The sequence below is a fragment of the Corticium candelabrum genome, chromosome 21 (genome assembly GCF_963422355.1).
Source record: "Corticium candelabrum chromosome 21, ooCorCand1.1, whole genome shotgun sequence".
Lineage (NCBI taxonomy): Eukaryota > Metazoa > Porifera > Homoscleromorpha > Homosclerophorida > Plakinidae > Corticium > Corticium candelabrum.
Genome location: NC_085105.1, coordinates 5,468,291 through 5,492,858, shown reverse-complemented (window position 1 = coordinate 5,492,858; position 24,568 = coordinate 5,468,291). Strand labels below are relative to the sequence as shown.

Sequence of the window (24,568 nt, the reverse complement as noted above, 5' to 3'; positions counted from 1 at the left end):
AATCGAACCCGCCCAGCACCAACTCTACTTCCTGTTTATAGCATGACGCAACCTCCGCGTACGGTCCAGGCTGGGCGATTTTTTGGGGCTGAGTTAGGGTGAGCGTGGGTGTGGGAAGGTACGGTGTGACAACTAAACCCACCAAGCGACGCCTAGAACGCGTCGCTCACAATTACAACAGTCTCTTACAGATACACACACAATTGGCACCGATTGATGGCTGCATTGAGATGAGACCCCATTTCGAGACTACACGACGGTGATCGCTGTAACATGAATGGCAGAGCCTCAACCAAAGTTGTGACGACCACAGACATTATCAAGACTACAGTGTACAGATATGAAAGATTTCAAAAGGACTCACAGTATTTAAACGTCATCTATATAGCTATGCATATATATATATATATATATATATATATATATATATATATAGAGAGAGAGAGAGAGAGAGAGAGACTGCTTTCTCAGCTAGCACCTACAGATCGAATTCAAGTTAATTGGATGGCAGGTAATGTGATCCATAATAAATAATCTTTTTATTTTTTGAAACCATTTTTTCCGTCTGTTTTAATATTACTTAGCTACATTCAACTGTACGTTGATATGCAGTGTGTGTACATGCATGCATCAAATTGTTTACTATATGTGGCAAATCAATTTTTGTGTGAATTATACACACATACATAATAAATACATACATACATACATACATACATGCATACATATGTATCTATATATTTGAATATGTATTTTAATAGCAACTAGGTTGTATAATATACTGTGTAATATACTGTATAATTTACAGTATAATATACTGTATAATCTATGGTATAATATAATGTCGATTATACTGCTGTATAATATACACTATAATATACTGTGTGGATACTATAATATACTGTATGGATATTGTAAATATACTGTATTGACTTAGCCGCTGGAGCAAAGGTGCTTTGGTGTACAAAGCTAGCGGGGCGACCTTTGATTCTCGGTAGTAAGTGGACATGTTACAACCGTGATTTTGACATAAACAAAGTGCCGTCTTTCAGTGCACCTTTCAAGCAGTAACCTGCACCGTTTATTCAAAGGGAGTCTCAGTTTTGAACGTTGTCTGCTGAACATTGTTTTCTCGACACAAATTGACTTCAAATAAATTCGATCGCAGGTAAAGTGATTTATAATTGCTATCCTTTGCGGTTATACAAATTTCTAATTTTCTTGAAATCTTTTTTGAGTGCATGTGCTACGCACATTAGTAATTGGAATATTTGCACTGTTGCATCCACTGCAAATTGTGTACTATGTATTGCAAATTTATTTCCTATTTGCAATTGAATAATATGGCATTAATAATAGGGTTCATGCATGCAATTAGAAAAGTGCAAGTACTCAGGCAATTTAATTCTATTTCAAAACTACTACTACAAAAGATTTATTAAGAGACAAACACCATACACTTTAAACGAGCACAGGATGTGTGTATACATAATATTTATTAAATTAAGTTAATTAAGTTACGTTAAGTTAACTACTCTTGTTTAAGTTGATGGTATCACTCATCGATGGTGTCACTCATTGTGTTGCTGACACTTGTAGGTATACCTGGGATATGACTTTTAGCCAATTTGCATTTTATTTCAAACAACATACCAAGGCATTGGTTGTTATATGGTTGGTGACATGAATGACAGTATACTGGTGTGTGTGTGTGTGTGTGTGGTGTGTGTGTGTGTGTGTGTGTGTGTGTGTGTGTGTGTGCGTGTGTGTGTGTGTGTGTGTGTGTGTGTGTCCATGCGTGCGTATTTGTGTATTTGTATATAGATATCAACAGTTATAGTTGTTATTGTGCCAATACACAGCAGAGTTTTCCTATAGACATTAGAGATAATGTGAAGTAATTGTGTTCTGCTTCTTTGTAAAGTGAAGAAATAGTTTGACATTAAATTAACAGGTACAAACCAAGAAGGATGATATCTGTCTGTTTTGATGATTTAAACTACCCAGTACATGATGTGTACTTGTCATTTGGTTGTTCTTTGTTTCTTCGTTTGTTTAATATGTATCTACATACAGACTAGTCTCAGACCTTAACCCCGCCCTCAAACTGCATGGGGAAACAGACTGGTTTCATAAGTGTAAACCACTGTATCTAATTGCTTCTGCACTCTTGTAAAGAACATTTGTTTACAAACTCAGTTCATTCATAATTTAGTACAGTTCATTTCAAGCTAGTTTAGTGACTTGATTCCGTATTCCAAACCTTATTTGTCTGTACTGGCAAAGGCAATGAGTAGACAACACAAGAGTGGCTTAATTGGACACGGCATAACTGTGAATAATGGAGTCATGTCATCGCTAGTATTGTGGGACAGAATGTGCAGTATGATAGAGTCAACTCTCTCATTACTATCAACGGAACTAAAAATGGTTGCCAATTCTTGAGCAACATTACTGCTAAGTCTCTGTCTGAGAGCTACTGATCTCTTCCAGGGTTCAGTAACATCAAACAATGCCCTGACATTGTTGCCTAAATCAGTGTCATAAACAAGTTATTCTATTTGCGGTTATTTTGAGAAATGTATGTGTGCTGCAGCTCACACCAGGAAAGTACAATAGAGTACAAACTTTTACAGTCTTGTCTTATTATATACTGTTGGTTGGTGGACAACGATTCACTCACTGCAGATTGGATCTGTGGTTTGCTGGGCATTGAAAGTTTACAATCCATCGAAAGATTGCTTCTCCTGAAAAGTCCAAGTCACCATTCAGTCTTCGATTCCCTTACATCAGATATGCAGAATATCTCTGGCATGTTCTTTCCCAAAAGATGTAGAAGAAACAACATCAAATGGGCTGGAAGACAACAAATTATTTGACTAAAACTCGTTTTCGCTGTTGACGTGAAAGTCGACAGAACACTGTATTGATCAACAACATTTTCAACTGAGGTCCATTCAAAAATATCTGCTTGCATGTACTGCTCGAAGAGCGTGTACAAACATACTAATTTGTTTATCTTGAAAACCAGGCTGTGACACGCCTAACGACCATCGTGATGTATTGCCTGCGGTCATCGATTGTAGTCAACAATGTCAGGGCATTGGTTGGTGTCACTGAACCCTGGAAGAGATCAATAGCTCTCGGACAGACAGACGGATAAACACATTGTTTATTGATTTTAAACTTTAAGACACAAAAAGCAAATTTTCAAATATAAACAACAGACAGCACAGATGGACAGACAGACAGACAGACAGGCCGACAGATTGTACTTGTTGGTGGCTCTTCTCAGGCTGCTGGACACTCCTGTAGTTAGTGTTGCTGTTTTTGCCTATGATATATCAAATATATGTATATTGACAAACAGACAGACAGACAGACAGACAAACAGACAGTAGACAGTAAGACAGACAAACAGAATTTAAAGTAGGGCTTTTGTGCTGGCCATATGTTGTCAACAGAATGATTTGTGATTCCCAGACTGAATGATAAACAAGGAAATTATTATTTGCAGTATAATAGCAATCTTGGTGGTTTTCCTCAGTAACACTTAGCAGAAATGTTGCTCAAGAATTGGCAACCATTTCTAGTTCCATTGATAGTAATGAGAGCGTTGACTCTATCATATGGCACATTCTGTCGCACACTACTAGCGACGACATCGCTCCATTATTCACGGTTATGCCTTGTCCAATTAAGCCACTCTTTTGTGTTGTCTACTCATTGCCTTTGCCAGTACAGACAACTGCGCGTACCGTCCGACGTCGGGAACGGGCAGTTTAAATTCGGTGCAGATCCATTACGCTGTTACGGAGATATTCACGTGCAAGCGGAGGCGGGTTCTGTCGACCGGAAATTGTGTTGTCGTGGAAGAAGTCCAGAAGACGACGACAGCTTCACTTTCGAACGCTAGGGTTTCAGAGTGCGCAAGCCAAATTCGGCGGTGATAGGACTCGCCCTTCTTTTTATCCTGATTTACACACAGATACACACACAGACAGACAGCTCTCCTTTACATATTAATAGTATCTAGGTTGTATAATACACTGTGTAATATACTGTATAATACATGGAAGGTCCTTTATTGTAATATACCGAACGATACAGTACAATAAGCGTCTACAGGACTGGTAGCACTGTAACAGAAGTAGAGTTCTGGAGTGCTATGTAGAGGTCCAGTCGAAGACTATACATCACAAATGATTAAAAGCAGAAATTACAACAACAAAAAAACACTTTTAAGTTAAGAGATGTTGTCTCTTCTTGCCAACCAGCATCGAAAAGAGTCTTTCAGGGTGGAATGAATGACAGCTTGAAACAGATCGTCCAAGTCGCGTTGAAGAGGCTTGCACAACATGCAGACTGCTCGTCGAGTTTCAGGAAAAATCAATCCTCTCGACCCAACCAAGAGATGCAAAAGCTCCGTCTTATACTGATGGTTAGCATCTTTGACAAGTTGAGCATAGCGGCGTTCTTTCCGGGCCTTCGTTTCTTCCACGACTGTTTCGAATGGGACCGACAGCTCAAGCATCCAGGCCTTTTTGAGGACGGCATTCCAAACAACAATGTCTGGACGAAGGCAGGTACAGGTTATATCGACAGGAAAATTGTATACTGATTCTGGTAGGTCGGCTACTATGGAAAACTGTTGACTAAGATGACGTTTTAGAAAGTCCACAAATAGTCTCAGCGTATTGTCGTGTCTCTGTTTGTACAAACCTCGATCAAGTAGACTGGGACATGCATTTAGCACGTGGCACAGCGATTGGGGTTGGTGACAGAGAGGACATTGATTGCACGAAATTTTCTTCCACAACTGTAAGTTGGTTGCTGATGGGAGGGTGTCCTGGAGCCCATTTATTGCCCATTTGAACAAGTCATCGGGTAGAGATTTTAGGGACAAGGCAAAGTGCTCAGCTTCCACGTCCTTGAATCGAGCCGCTTGACCTTGTACAGACAGGGAGGTAAGATGTGACAAATGACGATTATTTGATGATTCCGTAATCGTCTTTTTGATGTTCTTTATTTTTGATTGCAGGCACCCAGGCGAAGTATCAAGAGTTGCCAAGAAACTGCCGGCACTAAATCTGGTTGATGACAACTCAGTCTCTCTTGAAATCTTTATAGTTGCCAGGGCTCTCAAGCATTCGTCATTTGATTTAGTAAATCGAAGCAGGTTGCAAGACTGTAGTCTCTTGAAAGAATCTGACGGTTGGCCAAGTTGGAGGCCGCCGTTCTTGGTGTTAAGGAAAAGGCGAGAGACAGCTGCTGAATGAGCAAGACCGACCCATTTTTTTAAGAATTTCGTGACTACACTGTCCAATGATTGCTCGATCCATGACAAAGGAATAGATGCAATGCTCAGTAACCATGAAAGCCGCGGTAGCACCGCTCTCTTATAGAGAAGACATTTATTCATTCGGGAAACGGCTGTTTGATCGACTTTATTCAATAAATTCTTAGTAGTCTCCAGAAGCTCTCTTGAAATGTCGGCATGAGACAGATCAGACGCAATTGGAAGACCCAAGTACTTGTAGCTTTTCTTGTGTGACAAGAATGGAATCTTTTGCCCTTGTATAGAGATTTCCGGGTCAAAGACAGTTGGATGAATCAGCCTCCGACGTGAAAAAGTTGAACATTTTGCTGCATTGACTTCTAGGCCAGACCATTCGAGGAATTGGTCTGTTCGCTTGCACACAGCATTAATTTCATGTGGACCTCTTGTGACTACGACAGCGTCATCAGCAAAACTACACAAGAAAGAGTTTTGAGCCACTGACGAAAACTGATAGGCACAAGTTGGAGCGAGAGATTCTAAAGCATCAGTGTAAAGGTTGAAAACCATGTCAAAAATAGCCACTGACAGAGGATCCCCTTGAAATACACCGACCTCATAAGGAAAATTGGAAGTACACCAGTCATCTGTGCAAATGACTGCGCGAAGACCACAATATATATTGGAAATGAGATTTGTCACCATATCACCACAATTGTAATGGGACATTGCAAAGCGGATTAAATTATGATCAACACTTCCAAAAGCATTACGCAAGTCAATCCATAGAATGGTTTGAAGCCGCTGATTGGCTTTCGCATCTCTGATAGCCTCCACCAATTTGAACTGATGTTCTTGACACCCGCTGACGTGATTGATGAACCCCTTTTGGATCGATGTATCCAGATATCCATTAGATATGAGATGCTTAAACAGAGTGTCTTTGATGAATGACGTGAACACCTTCCCAACTACAGAAGTCAAAGCAATTGGTCGGAAGGTAGACGGGTCAGAAGGGATACTTTTTCCTGGTTTAGGAATTAACTTTATGACAGCACACTGCCATAGTCTTGGAACTCTGCATTGCTGAATGCACAGATTGTAGATGTGCAGGAGACCGACAGTCAAAGATGGACATCGTTTCAATAACTTGTAGCTAATTTGGTCAAGAGGACAAGGAGCCGAATCAGAACGAGCACACTTGATTTTATCATAGATGTCTTTTTCCGTGATGACAAGATCACCCATTGGAAAGGATGGAGCATCTCTGTGCTTCAGCCACTCTGGGTAGTCAAAGCAATTTCTTGGTGACGAAGCAGAGTAAGCGGAACGAAAATAATCATAGGCAGTTGTCTGAGTAAATGAAGGACTGACTTCATTTTGGTCGGAACGAAGGATTTGTTTAGCAAATTTCCAAAAATTTGACGAAATGTCCCTCTGCTGGAATTTTGATTGTCTTTGGAAATTTGCCTTCATCTGCAGCCGTTTCATTTTTTGAAGAGATCTCACAGATTTCCGCAGGGCGGCAACAAGAGATAACAAATCATCCTTGGACATGTTGAGGGTTTTCTTTGCACGACGCAGGGCCTTCTGAGCTAATCTGTTTTCTCGTTTTGCGACCCTTAAACGTTGAGCAAGGTTGGAAGCATGACGTTTTGTTCTTTTTCTTTGGCTTGCAGAAACGCCAAAGGTGTTGCTGAAATAGTTGAAAATCCCTTTCACTAAGACGTCATTTGCTTCATCTGGGTCGATGTACGAACATACCAAAGGCACAACTGATGAAGCAAAATAAATGTCAGCAGTGTTCCATTCATCATCACAAGTAGGAAGTTTAAGGCGTCGAAGAAGAGGGAATTCGGTAGTATTGTTACCAAGATTTTGAACTTCCGGAGGTTCTGAAAAAGAGGTTTTTTCCATTGGGGCACAAGCAGCACCTCTAGGAGACCTGGTAACATCAGTCAAAATATTGGACGAAGTAGACCCAGTAATTGCTTGCTCAGACATTGCATTATTACCAGTACTCAATTTGACGTAAGAGCATTTGGAAGACCGGTTTAGATGTACATCTAAACGTTTGAACGACTTCAAACAAGATGGGCATGAACGCATAACAAAATGTCTTCCGCTTGATTTAACAGAAGGGGCTCTTACTCTGTGATTGCTATCATGCTCCGGGGAAAGCGAGGCGGCAACAAGACTCATCCGGGAACTTTCAAGATGGAGTCCAACGATTTCGTTGACAGTTGGAGGAGACAGCTGAACAGTAGATGCGCCACGGCCGGCAATAAATTCGGAGTAAGGCCTTCCTTTTCTCTCATGACAAGAGTGAATGTGCCGTCCAAGAACAGCGTACAGTTTGTTGCAGAACGGGCAGGACCTTTGCTTGGACATTTGGCCGGTAGTAAGAGTGACGATGATTTTGAATAACAACGGCTAGATGATGACAGCAAGAAGAGTAAACAGAGATATAAACAACAATCGATAGTGATAACGGATGGCTGTGACGTCTTCTAAGGGCAGAACCACTCAGAAACCAGAGACGTTAGCAAGCATGACCAGCTGCCATGCCACATCCCGGATCCTCAATCTATCTATCTATCTATCTATCTATCTATCTATCTATCTATCTATCTATCTATACACACACACACACACACACACACACACACACACACACACACACACACACACACACACACACACACACACACACACATATATATATATATATATATATATATACATGACCCATCCTTCGTACGGGCAGAGTACTGTACTGTTATGACTAAAGACTCAGTTTGAGCGTGTGTAGACATGTCATATGCAATTATTTGGTAGAAATTTACACACTCCCTGTGTGGATTCAGTTCAAATGACTGGTGTGGGCATCTGTTGGAATAAACTGGAATGTGCTAATTAGTTAATATCCCGTCGAAGACAAATGAAAACTTAACCGAGTGTCCCATTCCGAGAAATTTGCAGCAACTTTCTCGTTTAGAGATACATATCTGGGCAACAGAAACTTGAAAGTCACATGCAGTTTCTTACTCACCCATAGGATACATGCAGTAGCTTGACATGCAGGCATGTATGATTTAGCGCACTGTTTGCTCTTCGTTTACGGTGTTTTCACACTTCCGGTGTAGCGCTCGGTGCAGGAAACGTGTAGGTTGGATTCAGTGCAATGCAGTCACACGTCTCTTCAGTGAGTCTTCTCGGAGCCATTTCAACAGTCCCATTGGATGTAATTATCACTTCGAAGACGTTGATGCCGTTGCAGGAAACAGGAGTATCAAATGTGGCAGGTATTCGGTGAGCGTACTCGGAAAAACTGAAGCTGTAGGCATATTTTTACATACCCAGATATCCTACACAAAAATATCTTGTTGTTTTTGACGTCACCAGTAATAAACAACACACTCCGTGCATACCCTCCGAGGTCAGCTTAATTTTGGTGGAGCTCCGAAGAGCCGTTGCAGAGTAATTCGCTTGGAATTGGAGATGGGTCCTCCTGGGATATTTTAAAAATATACTCAGCACATGACCATTACTAAAGTAGACCTCTACGTCTTTGCTCTGGACATAGTTTGATGTTATCCGATGCGCATGAGTAGAGGCGGGTCCTCTTGGGATAACTTAGAATATACTCAGCACGTTTCCAACCTACCTATGCACTGAACAATATTTCTTTTCGGAACTCTTATCTTTTTGCTCTGGATGTAGTTTGATGTTTAAAATAAACAAATCAACTACAGCTTGCTCAGATAACGCAGTCTGATGGGACTGCTGGATAGCTATAGCATTGTGACGTAACAATGGCATGTGAACAAACAATGGATATTGAAAGTGAGCATTGCACTCTTAGTTATGAGAAAACAAAACTACCCTAGGAGATTGAGTTCAAGTAATGGAACTTCCTTCAAATTGAGTCTATCAGGGGCTTTCAGTTTCCTTCTTGAACAATGAACAGCATTATATCGTTCTACGATGCACCTCTAAAGGGGACCTGACTGAAAAAGCTGGAAGATGACGCCACCGTGCCCATGTTCTTATCCATGCCGAGTTATGCCTGTACCCCAAATTTTAGCCTTGTGGGTGATCTGGTCTAGCCGGCTATCAAATTTATACATATACATATATATATATATATATATATATATATATATGCAAATATATAAATATATATGTATGTACGTATGCATTTATGTATGTATGTATTTATGTATGTATGTATGTATGTATGTATGTGGCTCAATTGGTTAGAGTGTGCAGTTGGAGATTGGCAACATCCGGGACCTTTGGGTCAGAGTTTGAGTGCGGGAGGGCCACATACATAAATTCCCTTGGGCAAGGAACTAAAATACAATTGCCTCTCTCTCCGGAGTGTCAGTTCTGTCCAAGAAGAAGAAGAAGTGACATATAGACAGTGACTGCTGATAGAATTGTAGCATCATAGCATTGTAGCATTGTAGCATCGTAGCATAGTCATTGCAGTATCGAACCTGAGCCTTAGGGGCTCTTGTATGCACGTAGATACAAAAAAATGTATGTATGTATGTATGCATGTATGTATATATTACGAGGTTTGGAGGATGCCACGACCTTCCCAATACAGAGTGAATTCCAAGTCATTTTGGAGAACTTTAGCGAAAGAAAGATATATGACAGGCTACGTAGATTGCGAGCCTAATTGATCTGAAAACTAACCACCATCAAGAAGAAGAAAGAATGGCGGCCAACAAGTTGCAGAGGCTGCTGTCAGTCAGATTGGTTGCTGAAGGCGTGACAGCAGAAGACACATACTGAAAGCTTTATTTAAGCAACTGCCGGAAGAGTGTATCATGTCTGGCAATAGCAGAAAGTGGCAGATTACCTTGCTGAATGAAGAAGCCAAAGAAAGGTTGGTACTGACAGGCCTGATAGTGAATAATGTTCGAAAATGCCCTTTTGAAATGGCAGATAATGTCATTATTTCAGAATAGCAGATAATGCTCAAGTTGCAAAAATTACCTCAGAATAGCAGATAATGGTCAAGTTGCAAAAATTATCTCAGAATAGCAGATAATGGCCAAGTTGCAAAAATTACAAGGAGTACGTATTCCTTTGCACAACACGTGGAAACGGGAGTGAGAGTATACAAAAGTACAGAATCGAAGAGGTTATTTCCCAGAGCGCATAATTTATGGAAAATACAATTTACGTCTGCATGGGCAATATGCTAGACAACCTCCAACATGTTATAGATACGGAAGCACCACCCACACGATAAAGGACTGTCAACAAAAAATGATAAGAATCCTGAAGACTAGCATAATGAGAATCATGACCATGATCTTAACAAAAACCACAATGTAGAAATGCAGCAAGAAAACAAAAAAGAAGAGAATGTGAAAGAACAGGAAAGTCAAACAGCAACAGAAATGGAACAATCAGAATAGAATCCTGAAAGTAGAAAGACACCGTGGAACCTCTACAAGAGATGACAGGCTCAACAATGGAAACCACCAATCAATCACAAACAGAAACAGACAACCAAAGCGTAAGGGACAAATCAGTAACAAACACGTTACCAGAAACAAAACAGTATGCAGAATCCAATCCAACAGAAAGCACAGCAGATCACAAGCAACAGTCTAAAGGTTGGTCTGAGATTGAAGTATTATAGACAAGGAAGAAGAGGAAACGGAAGGAAGATTGAACATGACACTCCAACAAAATCGTAAAACATTGCAAATCACCCGACAGAAAAACAGAATCACCATCCAGATTTAGAACACGATCTAGATCACCCGTCATCGAGCAGAAGAGCAAACATCGCCGAAGGGGGCGCACAAAGTGCCGTTGAGAAAAACTACATCTTTTTCTTTTATATGGCTTGGGTCTACATTTGTAACGGAACAGACAGCATAAATTGAAGATACACATAGAATCCATTGAGTTTAAAGAAACCCTATTAATAATTTTAATAATGGATAAAAGCTATTGCAGATCATTTGCAAGAAGACAGTTATAACTATGTTAATTTGACAATGGTATCTAGAATATGTATGATTGCAATGTAAACAATTTATACTGAATCTTAAGGACTCTCTTAATAAAACAGAAAAATGTATGTATGTATTATGCATGTGTGTATAATTTCACACAAAAATAAATTTGCCACATATAGTAAACAATTCGATGCATGCATGTACACACACTGCATATCGACGTACAGTTGAATATAGCTAAGTAATACTAAAACAGACAAAAAAATTATTTCAAAAAATAAATAAATTATATTTATTATGGATCACATTACCTGTCGTCTAATTAACTTAAATTCGATCTGTAGGTGCTAGCTGAGAAAGCAGTCTAGATATAGCTATGCATAGACAAAGATCAAAACTGTGAGCCCTTTTGAAAAACTTCCAAATCGCTACACCGTAGTCTTGATAATGTCTGTGGTCATCAGAAATCTTGGTCGAGGCTCTGCCGTTGATGTTACAGCGATCGCCGTCGCGTAGTCCTGAAACGGGGTCGCGTCTCAGTGCGGCCATCAATCAGTGCCGAATTGTGTGCGTGTCTGTAAGAAACTGTTGTAATTATAAGGGATGCGTTCTAAACAACGCTTTGGTGGGTTTAGTTGTCACACGGAGTGCCTACCTGCCCACACCCACGCTCCCCTAACTCAGCCCAAAAAATTGCCCGGGTTGGGCCAGACAGACAAAATGGCGCTTAGCGCAATTACATATAGATTGGTTACCACTTTGACTAATTTCAGCTGCTTTTTTGTAGAGCCTACATTGGCATGCTGTCATTCAAGGTAACAGAGTACATTAAACCCATGACCAAGCACAAGCAAAAAGTAAAATCTAAATTCTTAGGAAATCAAACTAATTTTCTAATCTTTTCTTAATAAACCATAATCCTTGCAGCTGCTGCTGCAGTTCACTTCATCACTGCTTGCGCATGTACCACAGTTTAATCTAAATTATTAGTTACCAGCATGTGACCAATACTCAAAAGAGCTCTCATAGACAGTCCAATAATATCTGTATTCATCCAAGTGCCCACATAGCTTGGTTATTGCATACATACTGTAGTTATTGCCCGCTGTCACAATTATAGAATGCTCCACTGCATGGGACTGCAGCGCCGGATCCAGGAATTTTTGAAAGAGGGGTTTACCGTTAGCAGTTATTTATAGCATTACTGATTTTCTCTTTTCTAATAAAATTTTATGAAATTACTGAACCACGCCTATTGGAAAAGAGGGGGTTGCAACCCCCTAAACCCCTCTCTGGATCCAGCCCTGGACTGTCCCTGATACTGAAACCACATCTTATGCAAACCGCAACATCATGCCCAACAACCTATAAAAACTGTAAGTTATGGAACAGTTCTTAACAACGCAGAGCCAAACAACAGGAAACCAGATGACACCGGAAAACTAAGCCATCTCTGACTAACTACTTGTATTGCAACTGTCATCAAACTGAGAAATTTGACTACATGACAGTCTGCCTTGAACACTCATTGGGTAGGGACACACGTGCCAGTCGGTTATCACCCTTGTTCCCGAGCACTATCAAATTTCTTGCCTTCTCACCATTTATCACACTCGCTTACGGCTCGTGAAATAAACAGTGCTCAGGTGATAAATATGATATTGCTCTGGAACGCGGGCGGTAACCTATATGCCTCACACTTAATTATGAAACAGAGAAAGAGTTAATGATATATGACAATTTCCTTGGAAGACTTCTAATGTTTAGCAATACACTTTTTAATTTGAATAGTTTCTTCAGATAACAACCATATTTAACAATTCTGACTGCCACTTACCCAAATCATGAGATATTACTTCAATGTCAGTGTAATTAGAACTGTATGCTGGACAATTGTATAAATGACTGCCAGTTAGCTTGTTGTTTCCTCCAACAATTGCTGCATACAAACGACCTTCCTACACACAAAATTAAATCTTGGTTGTCTTGAGCAACAATAAACAATGACAAAAGTTACTGCCACAAACTAGTAGCAAATAGTACTCAATAACTAATACTGTAAAGCAGGTCTACTACTAATAAAATCAGCAATACCCAACGCCACTCATAAACAGAATTTGTGAGCAATTGCTCATTGTAAACATAAACACTGTATATTGATGGCAAAGTCTGAGTCTTGTGAAAAGGGCAACACATTTACATGTTCCTCCTGCTCTTAAGATCAGTTTAAAAAATACAGCATTTACTCGATGAACAGATGCTCAACCCAAAAATCTTGTTACTTCCCTACTGAGTTTTCTTTTAAGCACACTACTTGTAAAGACTATTTACAATTGCACAAAGCGACTTTCGTTTAACATGACCGCAAAGTCCATCAGCAAGTCTGTAGTTGTCAAAGTACAGTAATGAAAATTTTAACATATGGGACATCAATATCGCTTATGGTTTTACACAACATTGGGTTTCCTTATAACTGTCATAAGCCACAAAAGCGATATAAGGACTAAACAACAAACTTACCTGTCTGCAACTGCTCACACAAATCAAAGTTCGTTGTTTATTCCTGACAAACTCTGCACTCCTGGTAAAACTCTTTCATGAATGTTTGGCGTAGATTGGCAGTTAGGGTGCATTTCTTTTACCTACACCACCTCAACCGGTTGAGACGGTAGAGTTATCGCACGTTTCTTTTATCTCCACCCGGTGACTGGATTAAGTGGTAGAGGTCTACCAGCTCCACCAGCCAGTGAAATGTGTGTTGGTTGAGCTGGTAGAGTTCGGTGGAGGTAGGCTATTATTGTGCATGCCCACGTATGGACAAATGGCAAAAGCAAGGCAGAAGCTAATATCAGCAGCTAGACCCTAACCCTAACGGTAACTCTAACCCCAACATTCAACTAGTTCTCATCTGTGCATCAATGCCTCCAACTGGGTCCCCGATTAATCGTAGTTGTTGAATAAAAGCATCATCAAAACATCTACTTCAGCCATAGCAACAACAAGAGTGACTCTAAAAAATAGCAAAAGATCGCGTTCTTCTTTTGCCATTATTCATCTTGAGCAACAGGTAAGTGCGCATGCTCGTCTCCACTCTTGTTTCTTTTAGTGTCGTCCACCAAAATTACTTCCGCTCAACCAGAGAACATCTACTGTCTCAACCGGTTGAGCTGGTGGAAGTAAAAGAAATGCACCCTTAGTCCATTGTCTCTGGTTGCCATGTATGATCAATCAATAATACCACTTTGTGATTGAAACAAACTAGGAGCGTGGCAATTCTTGAACATGACAAACATAGTCACAAACGGTGCTGTGATAGCCTTTCATTGTAGGTATTTTCCGTTCGTTCATCATCCGTCTATCCATCCATCTATATACTTGATCATATCCTATTTAATAGTTATGAGTTTCTTCCCTTTGATTGTAATTGAACTATCTGACATTATATAGGGCCTATAGCCCTGAGAATTTTCCTTTATGTTGTGAATATTAAATGGTATAAGACTTTATGTAACGATTATTAGAGATGTATTGTAGAATATCTATTTAATAGTGAAAAAGCGAGCCAGCCAACCACAAACATATCCGGCACACTAAAAGTCAGTCCCTCTATGTTCTGAGTAGCTTTCACCTAGTCACGCAACTTTACAAAGTGCCATTTCTTACAGCTCATAGCTAAATGAAGAAGCACTAAAGTGCTAAACCCTCAGCTGCTAGCTTAGCTATGTTACAAGGATGCACATTTGGTAAGTCATGAGATACAAGGTCACATGGAAATCACTAGACACCACATGCCAAGACTGTCTAATTAACTAAACAGCTGGCTGAGAAAGGACAGGCAGTCTTTGTGCCAAATAGCTTCATTTGCATCCAAATCTACGAGAAACACGCAGTAGATAACGCATACTGCTACAAATAATCTGAGAGTAGACTGACAGATGCAGGTGCACATAACAGGTACCATAACAGTGGACCGATGCAAACACATCCAGCCATCGAGTTGTCTACAATGGCATTACTATAACCCTACCACATGTGCACTTCGGGTTAAAGGTGCCTGCTCGCAAATTCACGTGCATGTGCAGACACACCCATGCAAATTTGAAATCATGCTTTTATCCACACATTACCAGTTTGAGATAGCTTGCTGTTCAACGACAAAGCGATTTGTTCTCGATCTTTTTCTTGTTGCACGTGACCCAAGAATGGGTTTGGAACTTTGAGGCTAGTAGCTATCATGCACGATAGATGTACAATCCGCGTTGTGGGCAGTGTCTGGCACCTCTCCATGACTACTTTCACGCTCCGAGTTTCGGATGCCATCACAATAGTGCAATAATGCTCTGGTTTCCACCCATTCCCAGGTCATGTGCAACAAGAAAACAATCAAGAAAGCGCTTTTTCGTTCAACAGCAAGCTATATCTCAAGATGGTAAATGGTAAATGTGTGGATAAAGAACCTAACACACTTGTTGTTAGCTTTCTCAAAATGTCAAATAGGGTATCCGGGCTAATTCCGTAAGCGGGGTAATTCCGTACAGTTTGATTTCAATGGCTGATCACGGCTCTGAACCAAGCTCTATTCTAGTAAGTAAGTACTCGTTGAATAGCTGATTGTCTAGTGCTCCAAAAGGAACAAAAGAAACAACCAGTGCCATTGTTTGTAGAATCTAGACAGCGACTTCTGAGCAAAGGTACCACATCTGCTGACTTGTCTGGTTTCTAACTTTCAAGACAAAGTTCATTTTGCAAATCTGTTTGTAGCCGTAGTATTTGGCCTTCGGTGCTATGATCTGTCAGCAGTAAACTCACTCGCGAAATAAGACTTGCTAGTAAAGAGCATCCATGCAATGTTGTGAGGGCGTATCCCTCCTTGCTTAACTGGCACTCTGCTCAATCACGACAATGTTGTAACTTCCAGCTCTGACAACTGTAAAAAGGTGACAATAGAGTAGGTTTAGCTTCCAGGTCGTGTCTCAGCGACCATGTATTTCTACATTCTGCCGTGCACCAATGTCTAATTTGTCAGAGGTGCAGTGACGTTTTTGCATCCTTTCCCCCGGCTTGTCGATGTGTGTCTCGCCACACTTAGTGTCGTGCCTTTGGCAGTCTCTGTCAGTCCTCAGCTTTACCTGCAAATTGCAGTCCGGCCTCAGTTTTCGTATTGGAGAAGTGACAGGGCTGGAAGACCCAGTTATTCGGTGTCTGGGTCGCTGGCAAAGCGATGCGTACCAATGGTACATAAGGAGATGCGAAAGAGCTACCACAATTCTCCTGGACCTTGGCTACCGAAACAGCACAGCAGTGCACCTGTGACACAAGTATCACTCTAGACATGCCGTTGTGAATACCTGTTGCCTTCTTGTTTGCGTGGGTAGCCACTCACACACCGATAGCGTGGACAGTTAGTAGTGTTTTTTGCAAAGCAGCTAGCATGAAGTAGTGTAGCTGTTTTAGTTCACGCGGGTACTGTTGCTGTTCACGTTTTAATTAATAAGCTAATAAGTGACTGGTTGGACAAGGCTAAGAAAAGCCGTCGTTCACATGGGCAAGTGACATAGATGAGCAAAGGGCATGCACTGGAACATTTATCAGCGACGGATATAAGGCTCTAGTTCTGGGGTCTTTGGGTAGAGGTGGTGCTTGGAGGCGGCGGAATCAACTCAGGAAGTTGTCCGCCGTTTAGGACCAAGTCTGGTCTGTGTAGCCCGGGACTCCCTAAGCACGCGTATGGTACCATGACTGGGCTCCACCCCCTTGTGAGCACCGACGTTCCTCTCAGGCAGGTCAACAGGTACAGCAGTCAAGGTGCTCGAGAGGCACGGGAAGCAGATCTCAGCGTCAAGGAAAGTAGTCAACGGAATTACCCCCCGATTACCTTACGAGGAGCAAAACTGCATTGGGGACTAGAATTAGATTCGCCTTTCTCTCTATACTAGAAGATGTTCTCTTGCTCTGCTTCGTTATGACACAACTTGAAATCATGGAATGTTTTCAAGCTTGCATGGGTGTGTCTGTGTGTGCATGGTAAACCGTGAGTGGGCACCTTTAATAAGCTAATGCAGTTATCATGCACACACAAGGTTGTAGCACTCAGTCTGGCCGTTTTCAGGAATATGACTTTCCCCAGAAGCACAATGCAATCAACTTCCAGTTTGAGGTAGAGATAATATTGGTTATTAGTGACTATACCTGCATATAAATATATTTTGCCGTTCACATGTAATTGTACGTATAACATGAATGTTTTATCAAAGAACTAAATATTTGGAGTGCACGCTAGATTTGGACTATCTATACACATCCAAGAATCAGAATCTAACCCTATCCAGAAATCTTTTATCAACTTTCATGATAAGGTAACATACGTTTGGTCACTCCTTGTAATGTGCCCTCCACCACACCCCTCTAGCGCACGTTAGATGGAAGCGCATCATTTAAATTTCATTCCTACCGCCTGTCACAAATTATGCTCACCCATGCACTTTCTCTGGCCGTGTTGACACTGCTAGCTAGAGGCTAAGAGCGTAGTTATGACTTATCCAACCAGGATCTAGTAACTAAACTACAGTGTGAATACTAGCCATGGTTATCAAGCAGTTATAGCGTAGTTTACAACTTGTACAGTCAAGTTATGCATGCATAGTAGGCCTAGATGATTAGTCTTGCGTAACAGGAAAGGGTCTGGCTACGCAAGACTACTAGAATATGTCTACTACAGTTGTAACTCCCATAACTCTGCTGTTGAAATGACGCGTTTTTATCAAACATACTAACGCCTAACAAACTTCTTGTGCGCATTCCACTTACAGATACTATAGGTCACCTACATATTATAACTAGACAGTCTAGTTACAAAACTACAAATATAACTATAGCTGCATAACTACGCTATAACTACAGTGTGAACACGCCTCTGTCTAGAATTTCAATGACCAATGCTTGACATGCAAGCTCATTATTTGCAGACATACGTATATTATATACGGGTAATTGTCATAACACGAGAAATTGTTTGGATAGAAGTTCACTTACGTAGAAAGGCCACCAATTCACGTTAAAGGGAGATTCATAACCGCTGTCACTTCCAGAAACTGTGTGCTGACAGGTAGATATTCTAATATCAACGCGAGAGCCATTTTTCTGACAGTCAGCGTTGAAGTGAGTATTGACAGCACTCTCATCAAAGGGCCTGCAGTCTCCTTGTTTTCGATTGGCCACTTCACATGCCTCTTTCAGAGTTACAACCTATCATGGAAATGCAATGTACAAGCCTCTGCTCATCAGTTAATTCACTAGAGCGAGCAAAGCCTTTAGTGACCTTGCAAACCTCAATACCAGCTGCTGCATCTGTACTCGCAACAATGTAGTTGCAAGCATTCGAGGGTTCTTCAGGATTGTGCCCAAACGGATAGAAGAACATACCCAACCAGGATATGTGCGCCGACGTTGAATTCATAACGATGGTCAATGTGGTATTCCCTGAACGCACTTTTCGGTCAAATAGAGAGCTGACGTTCACCAACTCTGAAGTAGAACGTTTCTTCATCCTCAAGCGGTAAGGACCGCACGAACAATAGGCTGAATTACACTCGCCATCGCTATCGCTTATGTAGTTTCGTCCATAACCGACTCCACAAATAGTAAGTGTAAAAAACAAGCAAGTGGCGATACTGACCATCATACGAAACGCGGCGGGTGAAGGTCTGGCTACGCAAGACTAGAGTCCCGGATCTCATCTCGGAAATATTTGGGAGCGGAGCTTCTACAGCATGCGCAATCTCAAGGGTACGTAACACGCACCTTTCGCCGATCTTGCTGTACACAAAGTCCAAGTTTCCGGGTCTGCTTCTGAACCGTAGATCATCTTGCCGTTGACTAGGCTTTGTAAGTAAGTTCACTGCTTACTATTTCGTGCATCTTGTGAGAGACTTTGCCTGCGTAAAGACGCGTAGGAAGCCATTTCTTGAGTACGGCTTCTCGAGGGTAAGAGACTGCTGTTCACGCTGAAGTCGTCTGATTCACATTCTGAACAGATACACGTGGAGTGGAAGCACAGACTACTCATTGCCTAGAGATGAATTAGTTTTGGCAAGTGAAATCACGCCACCTGGGAACCCATTTCGGGTAACCAGACATGTTAGAGTTGCCAACTCACGCAACTTGCGTGAGTCTCACGCAAGTTCCTTCAGCTCACACGCTCACACGCAAGGAACCCAGATCTCACGCAACTTCTAGATTGCTGGAACTGTAATTACGATCCAGGCAGACATGTACAGTAAACCTGTAAATAGACTCCGTAGATTACGCAAAAATCTGTACTGTCTGATAGTAACTAATATAAAATCTAACGAGACTGCCTAGAGTGCAACAGTTGTTCCAAATGCCTGCGCTTTGCGATAATTGATAGTCCGGAAATAGAGGATGCAATAGTCCCCTAGATTGCAGGGTGCGATACGTATGCAAATGATGGAATATTACGCCACGCGATCTCGAGGAAGCGACCAACAGTGAACACTCAGCACTATAGTTTACTGTTTGTAGAAATTTAGGTATTTAGTTGTTTGTGGCTACATCCATATGCAGATATAAGTACTGATGAATATCTGAGATCTCACGCATTTTCAGTATTCCTAGTTGCCAACTCTGCATGATGTAGGCGTTCCGCGGATGTTTCTGGGCTGTTTAGCTTGCTTCTGTATATATGTGATTGGCCAAGTCGAAGTTCTTACTGTGATAACTTGCACTCCATAGGTACACTGACGCGGATCAGAGTACAGTACCAGAGTACACTACACGTATTCTGTAGTCTGTTTACAATTAGCTCTGCAGTCTACAAGTCCCAGCAACAGTTTATGTCTAGAGTAACACAACACATACGCACTATTCCATAGCTGTAATGTCTAAATCAGAAAGAAGAGGCTGTTCTACCCATCTGCAGTTGATCAAGACATGTGTATAGTAGTGATCTCAAAATTGAAGATGTTAGTTGTCAAAAATGTCACTGAGGCGCTGAAGCTGATGGCTTACGTCCGATAATTGAACAGCAAGCAAATGAAATAGTGGAACTTCAAACAAGACTAGAGTTCTCGAGCAAGACCTTGCATCTGCAGAGTCTGGGTTGCAAGGTGTACAGGGACTATTTGGTTGCGTGGACTATTTGGTCGCGGGCAATTATCTCGCACCTATTTGGTTCCCGAAACCGTTTAACTAGGGCTTATTTGGTTTCGGCCACCTGCAGGGACTATTTGGTCGCGTGGACTATTTGGTTTCGCATTATTGCGCCTCGAATCGGCACTCTCCAACTCTTACAGCTGTACGAGACGAACGCGAACGACGTGACGATGGCCATGATAATTTTTACGCGTCTCCCAGACGTCTCGATGAGCCGAAATCGAGTGCGACCTGCTTCTTCTTCGTTTATATTTGGCTTCATATGAATACCGAAGTCATCACGACATTGGCGGTCGCAATTTTGCGTGTCTGACGTTTCGTTTTGAGGCAAATCTTGGCTCGTCTGGTAGCGGGCGTGTCGAAAGTAGGCGGAGTAAGAATGTCTTGTAGGTTACAAGGTAAACAAACATCTGTGTGTTGTTGCACTAGCGAGGATGACTACAGTTGTAGATATAACACAACTTTTGCAAAGTGGAAAGTCGCTTGACAGCGGACTAGAACGTTTGTATATTACACTAAATTCGCTAAAGTACAATATTCGTCTAGCCTCGGAACTTCAGTTACTAGTAGTTAGACTATTCCCTCGCACTCTAGAAAACTACATTATACTCTGCAACGCCAAGTTTGGTTGGATGCGTATACTTTCAGGAACGCTTCTCTCAGGATACTGATAACGCCATAAAGTGAAAAACATGAGAAGTGGTACAAAAGTTTCAATGGAATATTATCACAGATCTATCTAGAATTCAAAGCAAAAACCTAATTATTACAAATAAGAAACAATTTTGAATACACTACCAAGGCACACAAAGAACAACCAAACAACAGAGATAGACAAAGAGACCGAGGAGCAGCCAAAACTTAATTAAGCATTGGTTCAGAAATAATATTGGACAACAATAGCACGGTACACAAAAAACAAGCAAACGACAGACAGACAGACAGACAGACAGACAACGTGCTTGTTGTTGATTTAGAGGAACTTTACTTAGAGACTAGCTTTTAAGCTCTTGATAGAAATTTCTTTGGATTTGAAAAATATGTGTATTTGACAGACAGACAGACAGACAGACAGATAGGCAGACAGATTATTTATTCTTCAATACAAACTATTATATGATCTAGTCGCAAGACGGTAACAAAGCTAGAATTTCTAAATCAATTAATGTAATAATCTTAGTTAATGTTTCAGTCGTATAAGAAGTCCTCTACTTTACATTGTTGATGAGTCAATTTAACTTAGACACTTTCCACTGATCACTCTTGCATTGCATCTCTGTATACACACTCATATCTGCTTGCATGCGCATAGCTGCATGCTGATTAATATAGTTGTTATCTTCATTTTCTTGCCTGCATATCCTGGTTCTACTGCAGCACATTTTGCTGTGTCACCATTCAAAGAAAAGATAGACAGACGGACAGACTAAATGGCAGAAAGACACAGAAGATGCATGTATACAAGAAAACAAGATTTCCACTAGGCTCCACTAATTAGCTAACCTGCAAAACGTATTGTTTGATAGTGGACAACAACGCAAACAAACAACCATCAATACTCATCTGAGAGACCAAGTGCAAATAAGTGATTTTATATCAGATACATTTAATTAGTTATTTCTCGAACTACATATATTCAGTTATTTTCTCTTCTGTTCTGAACGTCATCACTGATCTTTGGTCGTGCGCAACCAATTTCAGAGACGTAGATCGTCTTCCTTGCGTAGACAGTACGCACATGTCGCTGTGCACCTAAGTATCAATCAATCGATGCCATGCAGGATCGATGCATAAATCTGCAGCTAGCCGCAGCATTCTACGCACTAAAACATTTCTAGGCACATCTCTACACGTGCGCTGCGTGATCAAATCATGTTTGTTTACCTTGTAACCTACAAGACATTCTTACTCCGCCTACTTTCGACACGCCCGATACCAGACGAGCCGAGATTTGCCTCAAAACGAAACGTCAGACACGCAAAATTGCGATCGCCAATGTCGTGATGACTTCGGTATTCATATGAAGCCAAATACAAACGAAGAAGAAGCAGGTCGCACTCGATTTCGGCTCATCGAGACGTCTGGGAGACGCGTGAAAATTATCATGGCCATCGTCACGTCGTTCGCGTCCGTCTCGTACAGCTGCAAGAGTTGGAGAGTGCCGATTCGAGGCGCAATAAATGCGAAACCAAATAGTCCACGCGACCAAATAGTCCCTGCAGGTGGCCGAAACCAAATAAGCCCTAGTTAAACGGTTTCGGGAACCAAATAGAAGCGAGATAATTGCCCGCGACCAAATAGTCCACGCGACCAAATAGTCCCCGCGACCAAATAGTCCACGCGACCAAATAGTCCACGCGACCAAATAGTCCACGCGACCAAATAGTCCACGCGACCAAATAGTCCACGCGACCAAATAGTCCACGCGACCAAATAGTCCACGCGACCAAATAGTCCACGCGACCAAATAGTCCACGCGACCAAATAGTCCACGCGACCAAATAGTCCACGCGACCAAATAGTCCACGCGACCAAATAGTCCACGCGACCAAATAGTCCACGCGACCAAATAGTCCACGCGACCAAATAGTCCACGCGACCAAATAGTCCACGCGACCAAATAGTCCACGCGACCAAATAGTCCACGCGACCAAATAGTCCACGCGACCAAATAGTCCACGCGACCAAATAGTCCACGCGACCAAATAGTCCACGCGACCAAATAGTCCACGCGACCAAATAGTCCACGCGACCAAATAGTCCACGCGACCAAATAGTCCACGCGACCAAATAGTCCACGCGACCAAATAGTCCACGCGACCAAATAGTCCACGCGACCAAATAGTCCACGCGACCAAATAGTCCCTGTACACAAGGAAAGGCATTCTCATGATAAAATCAAGTCTTACACGGGCTTTGTGTAGAGAAATGTACTTGATACAGTGTGAAGTTCGACTGAAAGCAGCCAAGACAATTTCTCTGTATAGCAAACAAAGAATCAGACCAAGGCACATCGAGTGATGTGTAAGCTCATGAGCTCACGGCCTTCCATGACGAGTTGGATAGGCTAGACAAACTTTTGCTGACTCTAGTTCGACAAGATACATAGTTTCACAGTTCCACAGTTCAAGTAGTTCGCTAGATGGGGGAAAAGTAGTCCTAGTTTCAGCCACACAGACAGTGACAGTGAGGCACGTTCGGTTACCCCGAATGGGTTCCCCTACACAAAATCTTCATCTGACAAAACTTCCATCACTAAGAAATGAGTAGTCTGTCTTTCCACTCCACGTTCATCTGTTCAGAGTGTGAATCAGACGACTTCAGCGTGAACAACGGTCTCTTACCCTCGAGAAGCCGTACTCAAGAAATGGCTTCCTACGCGTCTCTACGCAGGCAAAGTCTCTCACAAGATGCACGAAATAGTAAGTAGTGAACTTACTTACAAAGCCTAGTCAACGGCAAGATGATCTACGGTTCAGAAGCAGACCCAGAAACGTGGACTTTGTGTACAGCAAGATTGGCGAAGGTGCGTGTTACCCTCGACATTGCGCATGCTGTAGAAGCTCCGCCCGCCCCCCTCCCCCCCAATATCGTCTATCTCAGTCACTCGTTCTCTGCTAAATAGCTGCAGCCAGACCCAGCTGCTACGCTAGAGTCATAGTCCTACTGGATAGCAACTAGGTAGAGCGGGTCACGTCAGCATCCATCGTAACGCTGCTGCTGTAGAACTTGAAAACTGATCGCACCTATTCTCGGTCACAGAGTATTATATCTCGGTCAGTGCTTGCCATCTCGTTTCTACAACTCCGTCTAAGACGTAAGTCATCTCTGTCGATAGGCTCATTATATGACTTCCTTTCGCCAAATTGTTCTTTTGTCATGTCAACCCTCTACTCTCGCAGACAACGAAGAAGACAGATGACTCACAGGACATAATCTCGGTCACCTGATTTCGAGTGATTTTCTCTCTTCAAACGCAGAGCTGAGGCGTTCTTTTTAGCTAATGTTATAGTCATCATCGCTGGCTACAGTACTATACCTACGGGGTGATGTTACTGCTCATCGTACTGTTGCTACGGCAGAACGTGAAATCTGAGAGACAAATGCTCGGACATCCGGGATAATGTCT

The 24,568-nt window shown here is 41.8% G+C and overlaps 2 protein-coding genes across 3 annotated transcripts; both read right to left on the bottom strand.

The window, feature by feature from the left end:
- Positions 1 to 3,117: 3,117 nt before the first annotated feature.
- Positions 3,118 to 18,953, bottom strand: LOC134196617 (uncharacterized). 2 transcript variants are annotated; one of them, XM_062665809.1, is made up of 4 exons: positions 18,587 to 18,953; positions 18,301 to 18,513; positions 13,106 to 13,226; positions 3,118 to 3,334 (listed from the first exon to the last, which is right to left on the bottom strand). In XM_062665809.1, the coding sequence occupies exons 1-4, from the start codon at positions 18,947 to 18,949 to the stop codon at positions 3,189 to 3,191; spliced, it is 843 nt and encodes a 280-aa protein (XP_062521793.1). In that variant the 5' UTR covers positions 18,950 to 18,953; the 3' UTR covers positions 3,118 to 3,188. The 2 variants fall into 2 exon arrangements, with proteins under 2 accessions (XP_062521793.1, XP_062521794.1); XM_062665810.1 differs by lacking the exon at positions 3,118 to 3,334 and having other exon boundaries at positions 13,018 to 13,226.
- On the bottom strand, positions 4,070 to 7,685 carry LOC134196723 (uncharacterized). The gene has a single exon (XM_062665941.1). It carries the CDS (start codon positions 7,667 to 7,669, stop codon positions 4,247 to 4,249), a length of 3,423 nt encoding a protein of 1,140 aa, XP_062521925.1. The 5' UTR covers positions 7,670 to 7,685; the 3' UTR covers positions 4,070 to 4,246.
- Positions 18,954 to 24,568: the final 5,615 nt, after the last annotated feature.